The sequence below is a fragment of the Furipterus horrens genome, unplaced genomic scaffold, assembly GCF_987537825.1.
Source record: "Furipterus horrens unplaced genomic scaffold, mFurHor1.1.pri manual_scaffold_1, whole genome shotgun sequence".
Taxonomy (NCBI): Eukaryota; Metazoa; Chordata; class Mammalia; order Chiroptera; family Furipteridae; genus Furipterus; species Furipterus horrens.
Genome location: NW_028327171.1, coordinates 202,572,972 through 202,598,116, shown reverse-complemented (window position 1 = coordinate 202,598,116; position 25,145 = coordinate 202,572,972). Strand labels below are relative to the sequence as shown.

The 25,145-nt window shown below is 52.3% G+C and overlaps 1 protein-coding gene across 1 annotated transcript; it reads right to left on the bottom strand.

The window, feature by feature from the left end:
* Positions 1-388: 388 nt before the first annotated feature.
* IGFBP2 (insulin like growth factor binding protein 2) lies at positions 389-23,708 on the bottom strand. The gene is made up of 4 exons (XM_090283528.1): positions 23,214-23,708; positions 3,850-4,064; positions 2,711-2,851; positions 389-852 (listed from the first exon to the last, which is right to left on the bottom strand). Exons 1-4 carry the CDS (start codon positions 23,587-23,589, stop codon positions 718-720), a joined length of 867 nt encoding a protein of 288 aa, XP_090139654.1. The 5' UTR covers positions 23,590-23,708; the 3' UTR covers positions 389-717.
* Between the last annotated feature and the right edge of the window lie 1,437 nt (positions 23,709-25,145).

The window sequence follows — 25,145 nt, the reverse complement described above, 5'->3', positions numbered from 1 at the left end:
CCATCCCCACTCAGAAGGAAGCTCTTTCATTTCAGGAGCCAGAGGCACCCCAATTCCAGTGTTTTTCCTTTTGGAGTATCATCTGTACATGGGTGAGAAGAGACACCCCCTCACCACTCCTCCCCCAGTCCATGCCTACCCAGGGGGCGGGGGCAGGGCCTTGGCTAGGGGTCCAGGCAGGAGACACCAGGTCCTGGGGCTGTGACAGAAAGGTTCCACCTAGATCAGAGACCTCGAGTTGCCCCAGGCCAAGGCCACTGGAGGAGATCTGCCTTCCTCCTGTCCCATTCCTCTTCTTCCTGTTTCATTAGTGGAAAACCAAGGCTGTGCCTTTCCCGCTGCCCCAGGAGTCAGGGGGGCCCCAAAGACTCAGGCAAAAGACACCCACTTTATTTTTCCTTTCTTTAATCTTAAGCAAAAGAGACACAGGGGTTTAAAAATAAAAATTTCTTTTTCCCCCTCCCAAACCTGGACCCCAGCCCTGCCCTTGCAAGCACCCCTTCTTCCCAGCAGAGGCTTAGGAAGTGGGGTGTGGCCTCTCCCGCTGGGAGGGGCATGGCAGCCGGTGTGCGGAGCTCGGTGCTGGTCTCTTCCCAAATATAAATACGTGTGTCAGAACTCCTGGGAAATCCTCCCCCACCCACCACCTAAGCTCTCCCCTCTCTGCTCATGTTTGGAGAGGTGGTGGAGGGGTGCCAGGCACCGGCCGGCTGTGGTTTACTGCATCCGCTCATTGTAGAAGCGATGGCACTCGGGGTCCCCACGGACAGTAGGGGATCCCTGAAGCAGCTTCCCGGTGTTGGGGTTCACACACCAGCACTCCCCACGCTGCCCATTCACAGCCATCTTGCACTGAAGAGAGAGAAGAGGCCGTGGAAGACACCTGGTAGCTTCCATTCCGCTATCCACCCAACCGTTTCCTGAGCAGCTCCCTGTGCACTGGCCCAGGGCTGCGGGGGGTGCTTCTTGACCTCACACATGCGCCAGGGGATCTTGCTAAAATGCAGGTTCCTGTTCAGTGGGTCAGGGGTGAGCCTGAAACTGGGCCCAGCTAACACAGAAGCTGCTGGCCCAGGGACCATGCTCTGATGCTCAAGACTGTGGAGGTGCCCAAAGATGAAGAGACTCAGCCCCCCGCTGCAGGAGGCCCCAGGCAGTGGCGACCGGTACCCTGGGGTTCAGTCCTAGTGTGAGATGACAAATGCACGTGATGGTAAAAGTGAGCACTAGCACAGGTGTTCCTGTGTGCCAGGCGCCATGTAAGCAACCTACAGGCCGCTCGGTCACCGTTTGTATCTGACATACATTCATTTAATCCTCACGACCACCTTGTAAATTCCCATGACATCACCACGTTGTCGATGATGATACAGGAGCACAGGTGGCTTCAGTAACTTGCCCAACGTCACACAGCTAGGAGGAACCACAGCTGAGATGCCCACTCAGGCATTCTCTCCCCAGGGTCCCTGCTCTACCCATAAACGCATGACTCTCGCAAACCCCTTTCATTACCCGTATGGTACAGAACACAGCCTGGCGTGTTCGTGTTTTCTGTTTTTTAATTAGACAAGATCACTATTTCTGCTTTTAAGCTCCAAATAAGGCAGCTGGCTTATGTTCAGAGGGCATGTGCGCAGGGAGCACTGAACACGAGGCTGACATTGACGGGGGCAAGGTGCGCTGTGAAGAAAGTGGGAAGAGAGACACCTCACCCACGACCAGCAGAACCCCACACTCCACCCCTAGGCTCCACACGTCCACCTTCTACCTCAATCCTCGCTGCCCACTACGATCACCAGGGGAACTTTGAAAATCCCCGTGCCCAGCACCCACCCAGACTCACAAGCTCTGAAACGATGCAGGTGCAACCCTGGCACCCGTGATTGGTGAAGCTGCCCAGCAGGTCCCCATGTGCAGCCAGGGCTCAGAACCGCTGCTTGAAAACAGGGCGTCCAGGGGGGCCCCCACTCCTCACCCCTTCCTCCCTCCCACGCTCTCTCTCTGCCTTAAGTGAAAGGCACTTATATATGCTTGTTCTCCAGATACAGGGGACGACTGAGCAGTATTGAACAGCCAATCATCACTACCAGCTCCATGGCGATGTGAAAATACTGGCCCTGTTAAGGGGACATATCGCCTGGACACACTGATGATCAGAAGGCACTTGAGTGGGGGGGTGGGGAGCAGGTTTCTGGGTGGTTTACTTACACTTCCCTATGTTTTCTAATGGGCTTTCAATGCTGTTCTATTACCGTTTTTACAACTACTTTAAGTGGCGTTTCTCCATTCCCTGAGATCCTTGAAAACCTGGTCAATGGTTTAAATCAGTGATTCTGGAAGTGTGGTCCATGGGCCATCAGCATGCCCCAGGAGCTTGCTGGAAACACAAACTCTTGGTCACCACCCAACCTCTGAATGGCAGTCTCTGGGGGTCAGGCTTGGGAATGACCTCCAGGTGATTCTAATGTTCAGTAAAGGTTGAGAAGCACTGGTTGGGGTAAGCCCGCCTCTCTTCTCCAAGAAGCTCCCTCCTGACCTGGACACCAACCGCTACTGGCGCGTAGCTGGGTAAGTGGCATCGGCGTCTGCCAGGCTTGAGGCCAGGGAGAACAGCCTCGCTCTCTGGCACTCGGTGCTCAGCCCTCCGAGGGTTACAGGTGGGTGCGGCAGAAACAAGGCACACCAGGGGCCCAGGTAGATCCTCTCTCACCTGTTTGAGGTTGTACAGGCCGTTCTTGTCACAGTTGGGGATGTGCAGGGAATAGAGGTGCTCCAGAGGGCCCCGCTCGTCTGGCAGGCGCATGGTGGAGATCCGCTCCAGGACCTGGTCTAGCTCCTGCTGGCAGGGGGTCTGCGTGTACAGACGGGCACAGAGGATGCTTAGAGAATGGCCCCGGGAGCAACCCCAGAAAGAAGCTCAACCCTGACTGGTGTGGCTCAGTGGGTTGGGCATCGTCCTGCAAACTGGAACATTGAACCAGAAGGTCACTGGTTCGTTTCCCTGTCAGGGCACATGCCTGGGTTGCGGGCCTGGTCCCCGGTTGGAAGCGTGCAAGAGGCAGTTCATTGATGCTTTTCTCTCACATCAATGTTTCTCTCCCTCTCTTTCTCCCTCCCTGCCCCTCTCTCTAAAAATAAATAATTAAACTCTTAAAAAAAAAAAAAAAGAGCAACAGGGGGTTCATGCATGGGAAGGGACTTCTCCAAGGCCACACAGGTAGCTGATGAAATGAGGGACTTCTGAACCCCCAGCCCAGGGAGCTCACTACCGTATCAGTGTGCCCCACCCACCCCTGAAAGAAAGTCACATGGCTGTAAGTTGTCGCTCCTGTCCTTGCTGTATTGATGGCTTTCAGGAGTCAAGAGGCACTCTTCTTGCAAATACTGAGTTCAAGTGGTTGTCTCGGGTTATCTCTACCCAAGCTTGTCTCGGGTTATCTCTACCCAAGCTTAGTGGCCCGAGCGCCATTCCCTTCCATAAACCCAGCTGACCCAAGACAGCGGAGCTGGGCTGCAAAGAGGAAGAGGGGAAGCGGAGGGACAGGGGCACGTTGCAACACAAGTGAGCAGAGTCAGGTGGACCCGTCCCCATCTCTAGCCTCCATGTTCCAAAGCCCAGCAGAAATGTGGAGGTTTGAGAAGGAAAGGATTTCAAGAAACCATAGGCCCAGTTCCTTTCGCAGGCGAAGAGACGCTGATCGGCTGTCTGGCCTCAAGATCACTGAATATGTTAAGGGCGAAACCGGGAAGTGCTCCGCTTTCACATGAATCTTATTGGGGTGCCTTCTCCCGCGGTAAGACTCCCTCCGCATGTCCTCCCCCCGGCCAGCTAGACCCGACCCCTCTGACCCTGGCAGAAGGCGACCGAAGCTTCTTGGACTCCTCTAGGCCGGGTTGGTGCTTGCCAGCTTTGCCCATCTGGCGCTGCTGCTCAGTGACCTTCTCCCGCAGCACAGCCATCTCCTTCATGCCTGACGTGAAGGCCTTCCGGCCGGCACTGCCTCCACCTCCCAGGACGGTCCCGTCCCCGTGGTCATCAATCTCAGAGTGGTCATCGCCATTGTCTGCAGAGAAGAAGCAAAGACATTCCAGAGAGATGGGTCTTCTGGGGACTGTCTGGGCCTCTGATAACGAGGACAACAGAGATAACTAACATCTAAGCAACCGTGCTGAGCAATACACATGGCTGATCAACGTCGGTTTCACGGCAGCTCTCAGGTAGGCCCCTTCAATGCCTGCCTGGGGCGCCTCCATCCCAGGAGCGGGCAGCAGAGCAGAGGCGCACAGAGGGACAACCGTGTCTTCAGGTCCCCGCTGTGCAATGGGATTAAGTCCCTTCTGGGGCCTGTCATTCTCTCTAGGAAGACCTCCCAGAGTCACCTGTCACTAACCCCCAGTTTCAGGGATTCATCATCATGGTCTGAAAGGGCACAGATCAGGTGAAATTTTTAAACATGAAGAAGACGGTGGAGCCATGTCACCACCAGAACCTACAGTTTCCAACTTGCCCCCTGCTGTGACTCTCCATTCGCCTGTCTGCCCCGTCTCGAGTTCCCCTTCAGCCATGACCGCAGTACCCCAGTGACCCTGATTTGTTCCCACGTCTCTCTGTGCATGCCCCTGCCAGCCCCCTTCCACCAAGAGCCCCACAAATAGGAGCAATGACCCGCTCAACTTTGAAGTTTCATCTTACCACATCCAGACATTGGTCCAAGGAACATCCATGAAGTCTCTTTTAATATTTATTTATTTACTTATTTTTAGAGAAAGGGGAAAGGAGGGAGAAAGAGGGAAAGCAACATCATTGGTTGCCTCTCGCACACCCCTCAATTGGGGACCGAACCCACAACCCGAGCATGTGCCCTGACCGGGAATCAAACCAATGACCTTTCACTTTCCTGGAGGATGCCCAACCCACTGAACCACACTGGTCAGAGCTCTTCTGACTTTTTAAAACTGCCGCTAAGTCAACAACAGGGAAAGGCTCCTGTTGTGTGCACAGTTCAGGTAGAGGGGGCCCCGGGAGCAGCCCCCAGCTACCGTGATCTCACACTGGCTCCAGCACGTCCAGACAGCAGTGAGCCAGAGGATCAGAATGCTGTGGAAGAGCTAACCAGGGAGACAAGTGCCCTGCAGGCTAGGAGGGCCGGGACTCAAACAGCCCCTTGTAGACACAGCAGAGCAAACAGGGCCTCAGACCACACTGCCCAGAGCGGCTACCCTGCAGGTTCCAACAAGACCTGCGGGGGTGGAGGGCGTGTTTCTAAACAAATCTTGCACATTTTCTCTTCCCTTTTAATGTGCCTTCAGAAACTCACAGCCCCAAACACCACTGAATGGCTTTTAAAGTATTTCTATATGCAAGTTTCAGGCTAAGTTCCTAGCATGCGGCGGTCCCTTCAGAACTTGGGCCCACGTGGTGGGCTCAGATGGTGGCTGTCCTGAGCAGTACTGTGGAAAGGGCTGGCCCTGTCCCGTAAGGGGGCGCCATGGTACCCCTCTCTGGGTTGCTGTGAGTGGTGGTATCCACTCACGCACCAGCTAAGGGATGGGGCACCTCTGTGCCACGGGGGGCTGGCACTGGGTTCCAGGGGATCAGCCACCAGCATAGTTTCAGCAAACAGTGTCCAACAGAGGTTTGCTCCCACCCCTTTCCTCCGTGTAGGGCCCCACGCCGGGTCAGTGCTCACCAGCTCCCACAGATCCCCTTACAGGCTGGCCCATTATCTCCAGACTAGAACCACCAGGGAAGAGGGTGCACCCGGGTGAAATCCCAGCTCTGCCACTTTCCGCACCAGCACGTAACCTCTCTGCACCTCTGTTTTCTGGACCATAAATGGATAGAAAATACTAGTTTTTACGTCACAGAACTGTTGAGAATGTGCTATTGATAGAGCAGCGAACAAAGGGCCTGGAACCCAGCAACTCTATGTCATGGTGGTGGCAGTGGTCGCTTTGGTGACGATGATGGTGATGATGAAGAGAACATTTGCCTCAGTTCTCCGCTACTGAGACCATGTGGTATCCGATCAAATCCAGGAAGCAGAGGAAGATAAGCCTCTGAGCATCAGAGAGCCATCCCCACATCCATGCATCATCGGGGGGGTAAGGGGGACCCTCACTCACAAGACAGAACCAGCTCATGCGAACCCTGGTGGCTCTCACCACAGTGCTCCCTCAGCCTGGCTTCTGGGTGTCTAATGTCCAGAATAAAATCCACAAAATTAAAAGGAGGAAAAAAGGAAGGCATGTGGATGGAGGCAAGAAGCATCACATGGCAGGGAGGAAAGAGGACACACACACACTTAAAAAGAACCAGACATAAGAATTTTGGGGGCATTCAGTGCAGGCAGACAACTCTACACTCATCCATGACCCCTGAGGACTTCTGTATTATGCAGCCCCAAACGACAGTTGTGCTGATAATGGTGATGACCTTGGGACATCCAAGATGGAAAAGGGTCAGCATGCCAAGTATTCAACACTTAAAAAAAAAAAAAAAAAAAGATTTCTGTCCAAAAATCATTAACCTTTAAAAAAATTAAAATTGAAATATTTAAATAGTAAGTCCTCTGAAACCTGGAAAACTTTTCTCTTCAGAAGGGCTATTCCCCCAGGGGCTCTGGGTAGCCTTGGTTTTACCATAAATAAGCCAAGCACAGATTATGTCCTATTCCAAAAGCCCCAACACCACCCGCAGGGGGAGAAGGCTGATTTGAAGCAAGTGCCACACAACTGGGTGGGAGTCCTGTTCCATCCCATTCCGCCAGACCACCAGTCCATCCCAGCTCTCCTCTCCCACTGCGCCCTCCTCTTTTTGCTCCTTGGGGCTAAAACAGCAGAAATCCAGAGGCCCCTGGAGTAGCCCCCACTCCTGGGCTATGCTGCCAGTCAGGATGGAGACATGGAGCAGCCCCGCCTGGCTGCACAAACTGTCTTGGTCCCACCAGGTCTGCACAGGGGATGCCCTCTGGGGCTGGTAAGGCAGGTGGGGCCAACCGTGAAGAAGACCCCCCTTCTCTCTTCAGATAACAAAGGTGGAGGGCAGGAGGCTTAGGCAAATCTGAGAAAAACTTGGAAAATAAAGACGATGGTCTCAGGCAGCAACTCTCCATCTCTTTCCTATTAATTTTAGAAACATAAGCCAGTTGTTGGCACAAGCAAAGGGGTGGGGGGTCATCCCCATCTCACCACCTGTGTTCTCCTGCCATTGCTATCTATACCAGCTTCTCTGCACTGGACCCGGTGCAAGAGTCTCAGGCTTCCTGTCCCCATCCCTGCAGGCACCAGCCAGGGGTCACAGGAGGAGGACAGCAAGGTGCCTGGAAAAGTCCCTTTACCCCTGCTGCATTGGGAACCACCCAGGATCCAAAGGGAACCCCCTGGTTGCCCAAATTCCTGTACCCGAGGCCACTCTTGGCATGACCCCATCCTCATGCACCCTGACCAGCTGGCTTCCTGCCAACAGCAGCAGAGAGGACTTCCGGAGACCTCAACACCACACTCAGCGCTCGAGACCCTGTGTTCTGCCGCTAGGGAATTAGACGAGGGCTCTGGGAATCGGCTGGGACAGCACACTGCCCCCATTTCTGGAACCATCCACCCTGCTCTCAGAAGCCTGCGACCCTCAGAAGCGCACCTGGCTCCTCTCTTTTGAGGGGAGGCTTACTTGCCCGCCCCCAGGCTCTAACTGGTCTCTCCAGTGGCTGTCATTGCACGTTCTCTGGTTGAATAAGGGGAGGCTCCACTCTCCTGAACCCAATGCCTGGAGCATCCTCTGGACCAGGTCTCCCAACCTCAGCACTACTGACTCCGGGACCAGATGACTCTTCGCAAGGCTGCCCTGTGCAGTGCAGGGTGCTGAGTAGCATTCTGGGCCTGTACCCAGTGGGTACCAGCAGCACGCTCCCTAGTTGCAACAATCAAAAGTCTTCATCCATTGCCACATGGCCCCTGCGAGTGGTTTGCCCAGATGGAAAACACTGTTCAGGAGTTAAACTCGATCCAGTGGCCTGAAAATGTTCCAGCCCAGTCAGTGCTGAAAACCCCAGCTCGCACATACAGCACATCTGGGCTCCACTCTGCGCTCCACCCTCAGCGAGGACCCCACTGTTCCATCCCAGGCACACTTCTGGCCTCCTAGTCCACCTTCCTGGCATGGGAGGGATCTCCCGGGGGCGTCCCAGAGGACTCAGCCCGCTGCTCCCTCCTCTCGGAGCTCTCCCGGGCATTCGCGCGGCTGCCAGAGCCAAAGCTGCACTCCTCGGCCAAGTCCTAGAGGTCGGTGCTCAGAACAAGGCCAGGGCTCCGTAAGCCCTGGAAACGAGTTTGATGAAGAAGAGAGGCATGCAGACGAGCGTGAGCCAGCTCATTCACGGGGCACCGCGGGCACAGCACCAGGGTACTAGCAAACGTCTCATTTTCTTTTTAACATCAGAAGGAAAAATGAGCTTTTAGGTGCAAGAAAATGTCTTAATATATTGTACAATACCGATACCTTCACAGTTACAAAATATGATTTTAGATTTTTTTTTTTTTAACAGAGAAAGGAGCCCACAAAAGTCATTAACGAAGCTCTCTCTGATCCAGGTACCAGAAGACAGGGCTCTCTCGGGCAGGCTTCTCCCAGGAGAAGCTGGCTGCCTGTCCTGAGATGCCCCTAACCTCTCTGAGGTGAAGGTCAGTTGGTCCACCCACACGGAGGCCACCTGGATTCAAAGGTATGTTTCATTCTATTCCTTTACTCATTGATCTCATCACTGTCAACGAACGTGCCAATTAGATGAGGAAATCCACAGGCCTGGTGTGCTGGTGCCCATGCTGACGGTCCACATTGTGATGGAAAGCCCCGGGAAAGGAAAAGAAATAACTCACTGGCTGGAGATTAGAAAGGATCATAGGCTGGGAGATGCCTTGATTCCTTAACTGTGACGATCCCCCACCAAAGAGGTTCAAGGATTCAGGCTCCAAAGTCTAATCCCCCGATTGAATCCCAGCTTCACCACTTGCCTGTGCAGTCCCAGGTAAGGAGGGGCTTAAGCTCTCTGTGCCTCCATCGCCCATCGGTAAAGTGTGGACAGACAAACAGCAGCCACCTCCAGTAGGTGGCCGGGAGGATGCCGACAGATGCTCAGCTGCTTCCACCCCCACTCCAAGGGACGGAGTCCCCCCCACAGCCTCCCACATTCAGCTGGACAAGGCCATTATCTCACATTAGCACGTTCCTCTCATACATGCCCATAGGTAACAGAAGCCATCCTCGAGAAAACAGTCCAGATGTAGAACTCCAGCTAGAGATGGAATTTGCCCTCAGAACAAAAATACCAAGATGCATTTTTTCTGCCTAAGAAATTTAGGTTCAGAATAATATTTATTAAGCAACCACTCATGTATGCAGCTCTGCGGGATGCAGTGCAGAAGTCAGTCCAAGTACAGTTCTTAAAGCGAAATCACATGGCTGGAAAAGGCTTCGGGCTTGGAGGTGATGGCAAGGGACCTCCAAGGCCCGTGAAGAGATTTTCCCAAGGATTAGTAAGCACTAGCTATTTTCTGTGTAGGAAATGGGTCAACGCTGAAGTAGGGCAGTTCCCAATTATATACAGAAGGTAAAGCTTTTCCAAAGACATCAGGGGCAGAGTCAGAGAGTCCCAGTCTCATTTGGGGAGTGCTGGAAGAGCCGAGAGAAGTCCCACCCTGCAAGGGTGGTGAAATGAGAGGGAACAGACAAATTGTCCCATTTTGCAGATTGCAAACCCAAAAGGACTACAGCTGGGTCGACAGGAGCATACACAACCTGTCTGCCATCATCAGAGGTGCTTCACAATCGGCACGGGGTCCCCACATTATGCTCTGACCCAGCCTCACTGATCTAGCCGAGGAGGGCAGCTGGGAGCTCACACTCAGGAGAAAGAGCTTTGGCTACTTCTAGGCACTTACACCCTGGTTTTATAACTTCATTTCAGCAGAGCCTTCCCCTGCCCCTTGGTTATTATTGTTTTGATTGTAGCGCTGACAACCTTACTCAATGAATGAAAACCCTCATGTCCAGCAGATCGTTGCCCTCATGAACCTCATTTTCTCCTAGTGCGACGCTCTGACCTCAGTGCTCCATTGGACAGCTAGCAACTCCCAATCTAAGGGAGACCTTAGGGTCTAAAAGTAACCCCCTATTCCTTCCTGCTTAGAGTGTGAGGCATCCGTTCTTGTTCAGGCCCGGTGAAAAAAAGGAGACCTTTTTCCAGAACCATCACACATTTTCACAACATGTTAATGCATCTCCTTTCTTCTGGTCTTTCTTCTGAAAAAACCCTCATCATTTTCCAACTTCCTCCTTAATCTATCTCGTGGTTATTTGGAAATCTAAGAGCTGGGGGCACCATAGAGATGACCTAATCCAACCACGTGTCTACCATCCCTCCAATGGATTTACCCACTTCAACAGGTAATGGCCCTTCACCAATGGATTCCAACTAACAGGCCAGGAGGATGCTGGCTGCCTTCCTGGCTCCATCCTTTGTTGATGCCTCCCAAAAAGCACTTATCCTTAACAAACATTGAGCAAGAGAATAAATACTATCATCTTCTTCCTCCCTACTGGACAACTTCTCTATCAATGTCCGTGACCGTGGACAATTCTTTACCAAACCCAACTGGGCAAAGAACTCTAACGAGTCAAGAGTCCTGCATTCCAGTCCTGGTCTTGTCACTAATGACCCAACCGTAATCTTGGCCAAACTTTGTAACTTTTCCGAGCTCTAATTTCTTAAGTCTGGAAAAATGGGAATAATAATCCTAAATAAAGTGAAGTCTGCTACTTAAACAAGATACAGTATGTTATCACTCAAATTCCCAATGTGAAAACAATTAAGCTTTAGGGGAAACATGCTATTTCTTGAATGGGTAAAGGAAAGCTGTACTTGATAGACAGAGGGAAGGGTGGGTGATATCTGCTCTGTAAAATAGCCAAATGCATGGGGAAAAGTTATAAGACAGTTCTGCCTACTTGCTTATTTCTTCTAAATTTTGATTTTACGGATTGTATAAATCCTGCATGTTGTTAAATCTCTGCCATTTGATGGAAGTCCTTGGGCAAGTATGGATTTGCCTAAATTATCTTTGTTGACAGAATGTAGGGGAAAGGAGGGAGGGGAGCAGGCAGGCGGTGGCTCCTAACTGCCACGCATGCACAGGTGAGGCGGGGCTCAAAGTAAACACACCAACACTCGGGGGAAACAGCTTTTGTTGGAGAGAATTTGAAGCCAGGCTCTTTGGATGGCTGACTGTGACCACCTAACTCTTTCTAGCATGTGGCCACTATGTTCAATAACCAGCCCACCAGGAGGCTGGGCAGACCATTCAGGCTACGCTGGGAGGTGGGAAGGGAGGCAGAAGTTAGAAAGGGGGAGGGAGAGGGGGGGCCTACTTGTTATTTTTCAGCTCAAGTTTAACCTGAGGTCCTCAGAGTCTCTGGGTGTGCGACACCTCGTCTTCGAAAGGCCAGAGGCAGCAGCGGCCGTGCATGAACCGTGCATGCACGGAGGGCTGTGGTGGTGCCTGCGAGCACCCAGGTCAGAGCCCGGCTTCGTTCATTGTGTTCTCCTGCTCGGTCCATCCACCCTCTGCTGACAGCCAGCTTCATTCCAAACTCCCTTCCCCTTCTTTCCCACTCTGAGCCCCCGCTCCCTACAAGGCAGCAAGCTAAGCAAACCTGCTGTCTCTCTGATGCCACCAGGATCTGAGCAGAAATCATTTGGGCACAGACCAGTGGCTCCTCAGCATGGTTTTCAAACGAAAGGAGGTGGTTCCTTCTCTCTGAATTCCCCTCATGGGAAGAAATGGCTACAAGAAGCTTCCTCAGACCTTCCAGATCCACGAGTCCTGCAGGTTCTATCACACAAGGGCAGGAACTGACCTTTCTCATCTGGGGATCATCTCGCTGCGCCACAGCTGTGACAAGCCTGTCGCCCACCCAAGTTCTGAAGAGCTGGGTAAATTATGAGTGGAATGGCCAGTAGACAGAGGCCCCCTCCATCATACAGAGCAGAGAGCTGACCACCTGCCAAGCCACCCTGAACCCTTTCTGGGTTTCCTTTGGGACCCCTGCTCCTGGACTCAAAAGCCTTGGCTAACTGGTTCCAGGGTGGTGGGAAGAACAGCGCTGGCCTGAAGGCCTCAGGTTCTGACCCCAGTATTACCGCCCAAGGCTCTGAGCAATGCCAGCAAGGAAGTTCAGATGCGTGGGCTTCCACGCGCTCATCTGTACATCCAGGGAGTTCGACGAGGTGACTGGTTTGCAAACATATCTATTCATCAGAAACCAACTGAAGAGCTACCTAAAAATAGCATCCTGAACTCCAGCCCCAGTACTTCAAAGACAAGCAGCCTGGACAAAGGTCAAAGAATCTGTGTTTTAACAACCCCCTTCGAGCGCTGGCATTTCCAGGGCTCCATTCCTTTGTGATCCTCTCTCTTGACTCAGGATCTTGAAGAATTTCTTGGCGATGGGAGAAAGATGCCTATTCTTTTCCAGAGATATGGCTTCACATACATGCTTTGCGAAGAAGCAGTTGAGTAAGCTCTTTCCACTCAACCCACGGGTTCAAACACAGACACGTGTGCTTGGATGCACACGGAGGAGCCTTTCTTAGCCAGGCATCATGGAGATTTCTGGAGCATGCCCTCCCGTTGCCGTCTCCTGAGTGAGCAGAAACAGCACAGCCTCTCCAGAGCCTCCCTGCCTATACACTCTCAAAGGGCTGCTTTATAAACACCAGGGTCATTCCTGGAATCTCAAAGGCCTGGGGAGGGTCAGGGCTAAGGCCAACAGTTTGAGAAAACAAAAACAAGCTCAAATTCAGCCAAGGTCTTCTGGGGCTCCATGCGCCAGGCTGCCCTTGAAGAGCCAGAGAAATTAATACCAAGATGGCAAACAGCACTATCAGCTTACTACTCCTTTCCATGGTTCCCGAACATTTCTCCTCCGGTTCAGCTCGCTGCACCCATGAACCCGGCAAAGTAACCTATCTGCTGAGGGCCCAAGGGAGTGTAGCGTGTGCTTTGGTGCAAACTTAGACCAGGGGCAACGGGAGCGGGGAGAACGTGCCTGACCCAGCAATTCTGCTTCTCTGAGACACAGGCGCAAGGGCGCATGCACTATTTGTACTTATAAAAAACTAGTAGCCTGCCAGTCAGACACTGAACATGGGCTCCTGGTCAGGTCAGTGTGGCATGAAGAACTGGGAAGTGAGTCAAAGGGAAGGCTGAAGACAATGGAACAGAGTCACAAGGTCAAATAGGGGAAGATGAAGGAATCAAGGTGCCCAGACCTTAGAATGGAAAACAAAGGGACAGGCTCTTCCTGGTGCAGCACAAAGGAGCTCTGGGGGCGCCCACAAGTGCAGAGTGGTAGAGGTATCCAAGGGCCAGTCATGCCCAACGGAAGGGAGACACCTGTTCTGGTTCCTTAAGGACAAGAGAGAAAACAGCCTTAAACTGAAACAGAAGAGATCCAGGTTAGAAGCCGCCCAAGAGTTTCACGGTAAAGAACTAAAGCAAGTGACAGATTACCCATTTACTTGCATTAGCTTCATATACATCACTGCTTTGGTTTCTTTTTAGAGAGTATTCAGCTTTTTCCAATGCTTTTCTTGCTCCCCTCCAGGATCAAAAAGCATGTGTTACAGGGGGTATAACTGTCGCATTTTTGTGTAGTTAGTCTCAGTTTGCACACAGGGTGTGCTCAATACCTTAGGAAAGCTGACTATCCAGGGGGCCTCTCACCGCCCTCCAGCCTAGAGTATCACATTGTGTCACTCCTTTGTCTCCCTTTCCTGGCCTCTCCCCTCACCATCCAGGCCCCAGAGCAGCAGAAGTGGTTAGGAGCACAGAAACGCAGTGAGCAAACAGAAGCAAGAGCTGGGAGAGGAAGGACACACCCCTCGTCCAGGACCCAAACAACTGTCCCTACACTCAGTTTCAATGATGTGACTCAGCAAACCAGCTCTCTAGAGGAACAAAGACTGGGCCCTCCTCACCTCTCTGCTACCACCTTCCCCTTCTGGCCGCCTCTTCTCCATGCCAATAAGACTGTTCTCAGATGCTGACAAATTGAACCCAGAGGATTAAAAAAAAAAAAAAAAAAAAACTAAAAACCTGCAGAGATGTCCAGGATTGCGGGCCACACTCAAACCAGCACACGAAGCGTCCTGAATATAAATAAGTATCTTTAAATAGGTCACCACGCTTTTCTTTTTCTTCAACTAAAAGTTCACTAATTTTGTCTGATATAATGCTGCATTACATCAGCTCTTCTGGTTTAGAGGTAGCAAGCCAAACCAGAGACAGCCAGCAGAGCCAGGTGAGAACCCTCCCCTTTGGGGCAGACGTGGGCCATGGCCAGCCCTCAGCCACCAGGGGAACCGCAATGACTGACAATGGCAAAGGCCATGACTGCCCACTGGAAACCCCTCACCACTAACTTCAGTCTGGACTTGCCAAGCAAAGGGCAGCTGTCCAGCAAGCCACACCCAAACAGTATCTGTTCTCAGTAAACTTGGCCAATCAGAAAACATCCCAAAACAAGCATTTGCCTTCTCCTTCTGTACTGTGTACTGAGACCAGGTGGAAAAGGAAGGAGGGCACCAGAACCTGCATGGCCACATCTGATTATCTGAGTTCCTAACACCCAGTTTCTGTGTTAAGTGGTTTGTGAACACAACTTTATCATCAATCACGTGAGGCCGATCATTTCTTACGCCCTCTCACGCTTGACAAAAATGCCATAGGGTCTGAGGCTACTTGTACAAAGTCACGTAGGCAATGGCAGAGCCAAAAACCAAACCCAGGTTGTTCAGCCTCATAGCTCTTACCCACCCAGAATGGCACCTGGCTACTTGGCATCACCTAAAGAAAGACCTTAACCAGATCTTTTACCACCAACACTTCCTTTCTTCTGTTCCCCATCACCTTGCTCCCTCCCCACCTCCACAAGACCCCCATCTTCCAGGGAAGGAAGCCACCCCTCAGGTGTCAGCTGGTCCCACCCACCTCAAAAGCCTTTAGGATCCAGTCAACCCATCCCACCCCTACCCAGCTTTATCTTACCTGAGGACAGCCTGCTACTGTTGCTATAGAAACTTATCAGGCAGTGACTGGGGCAAGGCACAAAAGAACTGCCATTTGCACTTTATCTTGGCCTCAGGCACTTAGAAAGCAAGTTCACCCTCCAGAGGCAAACTGGCACCTCCACACAGAAGTCAAGACAATGGACCTGAAAGAAATTTCCTGGGAAGTTGCATAAAGGAACATTTTTGAGAAGTTATGCCTTAATTACTACCTCCCAGGGAAAAGGAGCTTTTCCAAGCAGCAGTATGTAATTCACTGCTTCTTTATATGTGTGTGTCTGGTGGACTGGAGCCCGGGAAGGAGAAGCTGGAGACCTAGACTCCATTCTGGTCCATCCATTATGGTCTATGCTTCCCTTGGCATTTGAACCTGAATGCAGCCATAATTGCTTTACCCGTCAAGTGGGGAGAATCTTGGGGCTAAAACAGAGATGAAAACAAACAAAACAAAAACACCCTACAGGCACTTTGGGGGAAGTGGAAAAAATAAAAACAATTTTAATTATCATTGTTTTGTCCTTTACCCTTGGAGGTTGCCTCTTTGCTCACTGCACCCCCACAATCCAACTCGGATCCCTCCAGCTGGAAGGTTCCCATCTCCTCGACTCCTATCGGGATAGAACACACTAAGCCCGCTCCTCTTGCCTTGCCTCCACCCCCACCTCCCCAAATTACCAAGGCCTTCCTGGGCTCAGTGCCTTCCCCTTCTGGGCTTCCTGGATCCCAGAACTCAGTTCCTTGAATGAACACAGGCTGACACACCTACACCGTCCACTAATTAGAAACCTCCCCAGGCTCTTCTCGGGCCAACTTAATCAGGGCCTGTGGGCCAATTCTCCTGCCCAGCAGCTGGAGGCCTGCCAGCCCCTGCCCCCTTCTCCCCGACCTTCACTCCTGCTTGCCTCCCAAAAGCCAGGAAGAGATGTGGGGCTGGCGGCCAGAAGGGGCCCTGTGGGCTGCCAAATGCCGACACCCCCCCACCCCTGAAAAAAAAAAGGGGAAGGGAAGCAATTCCTGACTACAGTCCACTTTGTATTTCTTTCCGGGGGAGCAGCTTTCTAAGCAAGGTTTCCCTCTGCATGCTGACTGACGCCCGGGAGCTGAGCCAGCCCAGATCTGCCCTGGCTTTGTGAAGGAGCAAGAGTGGGTCGAGGGTTCGGAGCCAAGTAGGCAGAGAGGCATAGGGGGATGGTCTGTTCTCCAGTACAAAAAAAAAAAAAAAAAAATCTCCTATAGCCCATACACTCTACTCATAGCGGAGGTGAGGTGGGGGAGGAGGGCAGTTACTCTGGAACCTGAAAGCCAAGAAATGTTTCTGGACTGACTACGCACCTGTAAAGCGGGCTTTCAGGAAGGCCCAGAGTCTAAGGGGACCAGCCACCCCAGATTCCCAGCAAATATGGCTCTTGGTCCCCACTGTCCTGGGCCTCCCGCATAAGCATATGCTGACCATGAAATCTCAGCATCCATCTCCTCTGTGTCCTGACGCCTCAGCTCCACCAGACGCCCCAGAACAGGCGTCCCTGTGCCCAGACAGGCTGCCCCCCCACCCAGGGCTTTCTGGGACCACAGATGCAATCAGACATTAGGAAAAACTCCAGCATTCCCGCTGAGACTCTTCGGCCCCCCACGAAAGGCGACGCTGCTCCCCACTAAGAAGGGGGCAAACTCTGGAGGCTCAGAGTGAGGAAACGTAACTTCTTTTGGATGGGACATTCAGTTTCTCTGCCAGGATCACGTTCAACTTTCTGGCAGCCCTCAGCTCAGACAGGATGGAACTGAAAAGCCCATTTTTCCTAAAGCAGGAAACAGGCACCATGGGGTCTTTGCTGGTTCTGACAACTCAAAAAACTCTCCCCCTCACACATGCCCCACGTCCTACATGTGTTAAGGCTGGCGGGGTTTGAGCAGGACCCCTTTTTTCCTAAGCCTGAGTCCTCGCAGGTTTCCCGTGGCCACAGAGGAGGGAGCTTCCCACCCGAGACGCAGCCTCAGTGATCCTTCAGTCCTCTGAACAGAGGCCGCTGGTGGGCCGGGTCCTACAGGTTGGCCGGCCAGACAGGGCTCAGCCCTGTGTCGCCTGTGAGCAGCAGGCCCAGCACACGTATCCAGTATTCCAACTCAGGGTCCCCTCTGTCCCCCACAGTCCCTCCATCCCTATCTAGACACCCCCACCTAAGTGAAGCTCCCATACCAAGAATGGTCAGTCCCAGACATCAGAACATGGCCCCTGAAGAGCAGTACTAACTCATCCATTAAAAATGCAAGCCTGTGGACTTCAAACCATTATTCGTTTCCAGCTGGGTTTATACTGCATTTCAAGTACAATTTCCTTACCCTTTCTGCAAAGGGCTTCACCAGCGCCTGTGAAAGTAGGTCAGAGGTATGGATATTTCCATTTTATAGGTGAAGGGATAGAAATCAAGTGACCCATTACTGAAAAGGAAAAAAACCAAGTGCTTGAGCTTTATATGCATTTTCTCTTACACAGACACACATGCACACACGTACGCAGGCTCAACTCTACGGAGCTGGTTCTATTAAGTCCTGATTTACAGAGACTGGGAGAAAATATCTCTGATGAGGCCCAATCACACCGTGGTAAAGCCTCGGAGAGGAGCGGCCCGCCCGCCACAGTGGTTTGGCCTTCATTTTAACGGCCGACTAGCCACACACCGGAAAGGAGACACCGCTTGCCAAGATTAAGGCCGCAACGTATGTGTGCCAGCGACCCTCCACGGGCACAGACACCCTCACACATACCCCATTTGAGAGATACAGCATAGTCAATAAGATTGTAAGAACTATGTACGGAGCCAGGTGGATACTGGAAATATGGGGGAACACACTGCACAATATATGGCTGTCTAACCACTGTGCTATACATCTGAAACCAGTACAAAATAATATTGAATATTATCTGGAATTGAAAAACATTTTTTTTAAAGAAAAAGATGGGATAAGCAAGTGCTGTGAATAGATCTACATGTAAATGTTCCAAATAAAAATTTTTAAATGGGAACGAAAGACATACAACCATGCCCATCACCACTCAGGTCCCTGGAGACAGGTCTGCACCGAAGCCCAGGTGAGCGGACAGCCGAGGCCAGGCTGCTTCCACCACCATCTCTTCTCCACTCCAGAAGCCCACCCTGGGACCTGCTGTCTCCTCACTTCTGCACGCTGGCCACTTTCATTTCTGAAGTCCCCAAGCTCCAGGACTTAGGCCTCTCGAAGGAAACAAGGGAATGCAAATAACTGAACCTGAACCTGTATGTCACCTGCACATGGCAGGTGTCCAGAAACTAACCTTCTTTCTGGCTGATAGGATCAAGGGCTTCTTTTGCCAACATTCCACTCCCTTAGGTATCCAGCCAGGTTAGTCTCTCACCCTGTTACTTACCTGCTAAGGTGCCCCTTGATGAAGCGCAGGTTCATCCCTATGAAATGGAGGCCAAAACCTCCCTTCTCAGGGATGTCATGGACAGAAGACAAAGCAGGCAAAGAAGCTGGTTCATAACAGGATAAGGACAGAGGGGAGGACGCCCCATCTCCTGGTGGCTGCCTGCCACCTCAGCAAAATGCTGGCCAGAGATAGCAAGGAGACGCAGAGGGGCCCAGAACACCTGCCAACCAGATCACCAGCTCCCCTGGTGAACTGAAGGGATAACTTCACTCCTCTGAGCCTGGTTTCAGCAGAAGCAGGCCTAGTACTAACCCTCTTGTGGGGGGAAACGGCCACTCCCCGCATCCACGAAGCCTGGCCTCGGCACTGCCTGCCAACTACCCACCTCATTTAAGGATTAGATTTGTTTCAAGCATTCCAGTCTCCAGTCACCTATGTGGTCTCCCTCTAATTGGATCCCTGTGCAAGGCTGGGTCAGATATATTTTCCATGCCACTTTCTCGCACCTAGCCAGTTGTCCTAGACCAGGTCCCAGTGGAAGAGAAGGGTCTAGAGGGCATTGGGAAGACAGGATGGAGAAAGCAGGGGAGGAAAAGGGCAGCTGGGAACACAGAGGGGACATATTGGAATGAAATGTAGCCCCTGGATATGGAGTCTCTTTAAAAAATAATAACAACATTAACTTACTTATACAGTGTTATAGAATGTGAAGAGAGCCAACAACAAAACCAAATGTGGGCATAATCTGTTTATTTTCTGCTCCTTCCCCTTAGCAGCCCCTGGCCTGGCCTGCCACCACCCTCCCCTCTCCCCGTGCTGAAAATAAAGCTCTTATTCTGCATTTCATTAGAGCCAAGAATTTTTGGAACTTCCTTCCATGTTACCCTACCCCCATCCAAAGCACTGATTTGCTTGAAAATTTTATTTTAAAGCTCAATGTTAAGGTAAACTAATGGTGAGAACCATACAAACCTCCCTTTTCCCTTTGCCTGCCAGGAAACTCAGTAGTCCAATTTGGCTAAGAACCACTACATAGACAGATCCTTATGACCACCCCACATGAATTCTTCTTTCCCCCAAGACTCTGTCACCCATTTTAACTCAGAGTCCTTAGCCCTGTTTTTGTTTTTGCAAAATCTTTTGACATTGTTATACAGGATTTGTTTTTTTCTCAAAGCTTCCTGAAATACCTAGTTAAGGGAATGGATGAGGTCATTAGCACCACACAAAGGGAACTGTCTTCTTTGCACACTTTGGACAGAGGTGGAAGGTGGGTAGGAAGACTGCAGGTAAAGACCCTGATTCTGCAACATCCTCAAAGCTCAGCCCTCCAACACGATGGCAGCCTGAGGCCACTGCCTGCCTAGCAGGTTCAGGACCTATGAAGCCACACCTCCCAGACCAGCCCTGCCTCCAAGGCCAGATTGCACAGAGCAACCCCCGCTAGGTCCCCATAGCCAAGGAACACGAAGTCTCCAAGAAAGGGGATCCAGGAACGGCAGCCCTCTGCTCCCCCATCTCCTTCCGATGGGGTGGTGGCTCAGGGCGAGCAGCTTAGCAGAGCGAGTTCTGCATGTTCTGTCCAGAAACGGGAGGAGCGGAAGATAGTGGTGTTAGCAATCAGTGAAAGTGGGTCCCACTCATCCCTCAAGTCTATTTTATGACTTTGAACTCAGTATGCAAATTTATGCAAGACAAGATGCAAAGCAGCGCTTTGAGCCAGAAGCCCCATTGCTTTTCTCCCCGTTTTTGAAACTGCACTGAACCACTGTAAATCAGTGCTTGTCTCTGGCCCTTTTCTCCTCCCCACAGCAACTGCAGAAGCAAAGCCTGTGCAGCCCACCAGCCCACCCGCTGGCCAGCCGGCCTGCCTGCTTGCCTGCCCTGGGACTTTGAATGACTGCACAGCCCTATGGTACCTTTAGAGGTGCAGCGGGCCAGTCAGCCACTTGGGCAGCTCCTCCTGCCCCCCCACCCGCCCCGCCCCCACATAATCCTGGGCACTGTACATAGCAGAGATGGAGGCCCTGAATTCCGAAAGGACCCAAACTCGCCCAAACTCTCTTCCGCAACATTTCTAGGCACTTCTGCCCACTCCACCAGCAAACAGCCCCACACTTTTAAGGTCCGGACTTCACGAAGATCTCATGGTCTTCGTGTTATCTTTCTTCCAGACCCACCCAATCCAACCTCAGGCTGACTTCTGGGTTTCTTTCAACAGACAAGTCCCAGCCCATCACCCCCAGGGGATGCAGGCTCAGCACTGGCTGCATTGCCGCCCCCACCCCCCTGCATCCCAGCCATCCCCAGGAAGCCAGCGACACAGCCCCTGAGCCCTGGGAACAAAGACAAAAGAGCTAACAGCGAAGCCGGAACTGCTGGGGGTTGCTGCCTCGAAATGAGAGGGTATGTTTAAAATTCTCAAGCAACCTGCTCAAAGAGGAATGCAGGCTGGGATGGGGAGTGGGGGGAGGCTCACTCTTCAGAGGGGGAGGAGAAGGGATGGGAGAAGAGTAGAAGGTCCTTCTGGGCCTTGCTCAGTCCCTGCCCCCACCCCATTCGGACCCCAGCCATCTCCCCTCAGCGCCCACTCCCTGCCCCAGGCTCGAAACTTGCTCCTCTCTCCTCCTGACACCCCTGGAAGCCCAGGCTTCTCCCCAGCCCTCCTCATGCCTCAGGCACCCTGCTCTTGGTCACGTCTTTCCGATATGTTCCCTAGGCTTCCATGTTTAACTTCCACCCCCATTCTCCCTCCCCACCCCCAACCCTGGTGTCCCCTCTTACCAGTCTGGAGCACAGGGAAAAAATGCCAAAAGCACAGGAGGCGACAGGGAATAGCGGGTGGGAAGGCGTCCCATAACCAGGAAGAAAATCCAGAGTGGCATTCTTCCCATGAACTGACCCCATTGTCCCCAGGCTCCCTGACAACAGCCCCCTTCTGGCTCCAGGGAGGCGTCAATGGGGAACCTCTGCATCTGTTCTCTTCCGAGGACCCTAACTTGTGGCTGGGGTTTGGGAAGCAGGACGGCTGGTTTTCAGGCTGAGAGTGAAAGGTATAAAGAGTAAAAAATAAAATAAAAGTAAAATGTTTAGGAAGGCACACACTTTATTAAAAACCATCAAGATTCAAATGATTCTATGAACTTGGAGGCCTTTCGAAAAGTTCACCCTGCTGAGGAAGATGTTTAGTTTGTCAGAGTTCAGCTCAAAAAGCGCAGAATCTCCCTGGTGGACCACAGGGTACAAAGAGGGGACAGGGGAGGAACACAGGACTCAGGGACTGGCGACCGCGGTGAAAGGACCTTTGCAAAGTCTTTTTCCTTTTAGCGATACTTTCTCAGAGAAGCAGGATGGAAGGGTTAACTTTGAGGCAGGCGGGGGAGAAAAGCAAGCCCAAGGCAGAATACAGGGACTGAGGTGTTCCCATTCAGATTCTGCTCAGAGGAAGCCCTAACTTGCTCTGCACTCAAGGTCAAATGTGCCAGAGAAATAGAAAAAGATTTCAACTCTGACCCCTAATTCCATTCTCAAGGAGAACAGGGAAAAAACAATAGCAGGTTGTACAATGACCACAAAAGCTGAGAATCAAGAATGTTCTCACTTTTTTTCTCTCAAGTTTGAGGAACTTGGTCAGTCACTTGCCTTTTAAACAGCAGCAGGCAGTAGACATATTTCACCACTGTCTCCAAGAAGAAGGAAAATAATTACAGCTTCCTCCAGACCACTGAGGCAGGAGGCTTTTGTAATTTTAAAAACATACAAAAAATAGGTGAGGTCCTTATAGTGTGAATGTGTCCTTCAAAAAACTTTCTGGGGGGATAAGGATCCCTTACAAAGGATCTCAGGGTCCCCATTCCTATTGGATAGGAAGAGTTCCCAGAAATTAAGATGGGGCTGGGGGGGGGGGCAGATACACCTCGTTGGGGCAAGAGGAACTGCATTCACCGACGAGGCATCTCCAGCTTCCTTCCTGGGGCCCAGGACTGCACCGGGCGACCCAGCATAAGTGACATTGACTCAACTGCAGGGGTCTCTTTCTTGCCTCCCAAATGCCCCTCTTTTATTTTTCCATCCATCATAGTAGCAAGATCCCTTTCCATCCTCTGATTTAAAAAAAAAAAAGCAGCGGTGTCCGTTTTTATTTTTCCCCTAAGCAACCCACCCTGCCGGGACCAACAAGTCCTTTCTTCTCACCTCACAATCCCAGGAGCAGAAGAGTCCCTCAATGCGCCGCTGCCTTTTCCTTGCGCCCTTTTCCAACCAGAGGTACGTACCCGGTGCTACCAGTACCCGCGCCTCCGCCCCCCGCAGCGCCCTCCACCAGGACCTTCCCAGGACCCTGCGGTGCCTACTCCCACATATCTGACCAACCCCTGCACCCCAGTAACACCGTCTCCAAAATATAAGTGCGTTCCACCCGGGAACCCGCGATAACAGGGGTGCCTTTCCTCTACCCATGTACCCCCAAAGATAAGTAGCCAGGCTCCTCCGTGCGCTCTCACTCCAGTCCCCTCGCAGGCTTGACTTTCGGGTTCCCCTCCCAACCGTCCCCCGAAGCTGGCTAAGATTCCGCTAGTACGATCTCTGAGGTCCTGCCGCACACGCCTTCCCTGCAGAATAGACGCCAGCCTGGCCCCACGCGGCCCTCCAAGTTTCTCCCAACTAGTCGTCCCAGCCCGCCTCACCTGCAGCCTGTTCGGGGCCGTCGGAGTCGCGGCGCTTCTCGCAAGTGCCGGCTCCCTGGACCAGCGCCTGCAGGGGCAGGTCGGAGCCCGGGTTCGGGTAGCAGCGCAGCCCCTGGGCGCAGCGTGGGGTGTAGACGCCGCACGTCTCGCCCTCCTGGCGGGCGCACACGGAGCAGCAGCCGCAGCCCGGCTCTCGGACCAGCTCGGCGCAGGGCCGCGCGGACCCGGCCGACGGGGTCCTGCAGGAGGCCAGGCGCTCCGGCGTGCAGGGCGGGCAGCGGAACAGCACCTCGGCGCGTACGTCAGCGCCCAGCAGCAGCAGCAGCAGCGGCGGCAAGAGCAGCGGCAGCGCGGGGCCACTCAGTCTCAGCAGCATGTTGGCGACGGTGAGCGCGACCGAGGCAAGAGAGTGGGCAGGTGGCACGGCCTTGAGAACTCAGGAGCCGCCTCCTGGGCTTCTTTCTCCTCCCCGACCGCGGCGGCCGGGTCCTAAAGGGCCCTACTTCTCCCCGCCCCCTGCCTTCTCCCCACCCTCTTTTGGAGACCACCCCCTTTCCCCGACACTCCTGCGCGGGCCTGTTCGTGCGCACACGCCCACTTGTCCACCCTCACTTTGTTCCCTGCTCTGTAAGTTCCCTACCCCCGCTCCCGCCTCTGTCCCATCACACTCTTCGACCCCGGGCTCCCTGACTCCTGGGGAGTAAGAATCACTTTGGGGCATGAGTGGGATCGGAGTGGGAGTGAAGAAGAGCGGATGCTTTTGTCTCCTGTTTTCGGTTCAATTCGCAATGAGTTAGTTTGCGCTCTTCCGGTGTGGCTGGCCCTGGGCTAACTGCTGGGGGAATGCAAAGGACAAAAGGTTTGGTCTTGACCCTCAAGTAGATTTCACTCCCAACCCCAGGGACTCCCTCCATCCTTGGTTTTCACCGACCCACTGATACGTTGCTTGGGACAATGGTTTTGGTGATGAGTGATTTCAGAGGAGGTTCACATCCTCTAGACCAGCCTAGCTCCTACCAGCCCCTCTTAGCGACCATGTACGTTTCCCAACCGTGCAGAGCATATGGGAACATGTAAGAACCAGAAATGCAATTTCTGGGCACTGAGAAACCTGCTTCCTTTCTCTCCGCCTGCTCTGCCTACCCGCTCCAGAAAAGTAATCCCTCAGCCACCTGGGCCCCTCCACCCCACAAATCTGGAGGCATTTGCTGTAGGACTGATCCCAGAACACCCTTCAGGTGTCTTGGGGAGCTCAAATCAGCCTTCCAGGTGTGAGAGAACACCCTGGAGTAAGGTCTTCTATAGCCCTATATAATATGGGTGGGTGGAGAAGCATGGCCTCCCTTCATTGTTCTGTCTGATTTACTGAATCATCAGTCCAAGTTTTCTCCACCCCCCAGCATTCCAGGCTGGACCTGCCATCTCCCTGGGCTGTGACCCCAACAGAGACCCTTGTCAGAGAGATTCTCCTGGTGAGGGATGGACCATTAAGCTGCTTCCAGCCCAGGTTTAATTTCTCAATAGAGTCATACACCACATAAGGACATCTCTGTCCACAAGGGACTGTGTGTACAAAGTTAGTTCCATAAGATTGTAATGGAGCTGAAATATTCCTATCACCTAGTGACGTCATAGCCATTATAATGTAGTTTCCCAACATGTTACTCGTGCATTTGTGGTGATTCTGGTATAAACAAACTGGGGCTACCAGTTGTATAAAAGTATCATTCATTGTACTGGAGAATGATGGTAAACAGCTGTTACTGGTTTATGTATTTATTATACTACCACTCTTATTGTCGTTTTAGAGTGTTCTGTAAGACAACACATAGTGTCCTGCTGGCAGAAGCCTCATTCATCCCCTGGTTACCGAGTGTCTTGATGGCCTCATTTTCTCTTGTGCTTCATTATGTCATGTTGTTTTGTACAGTA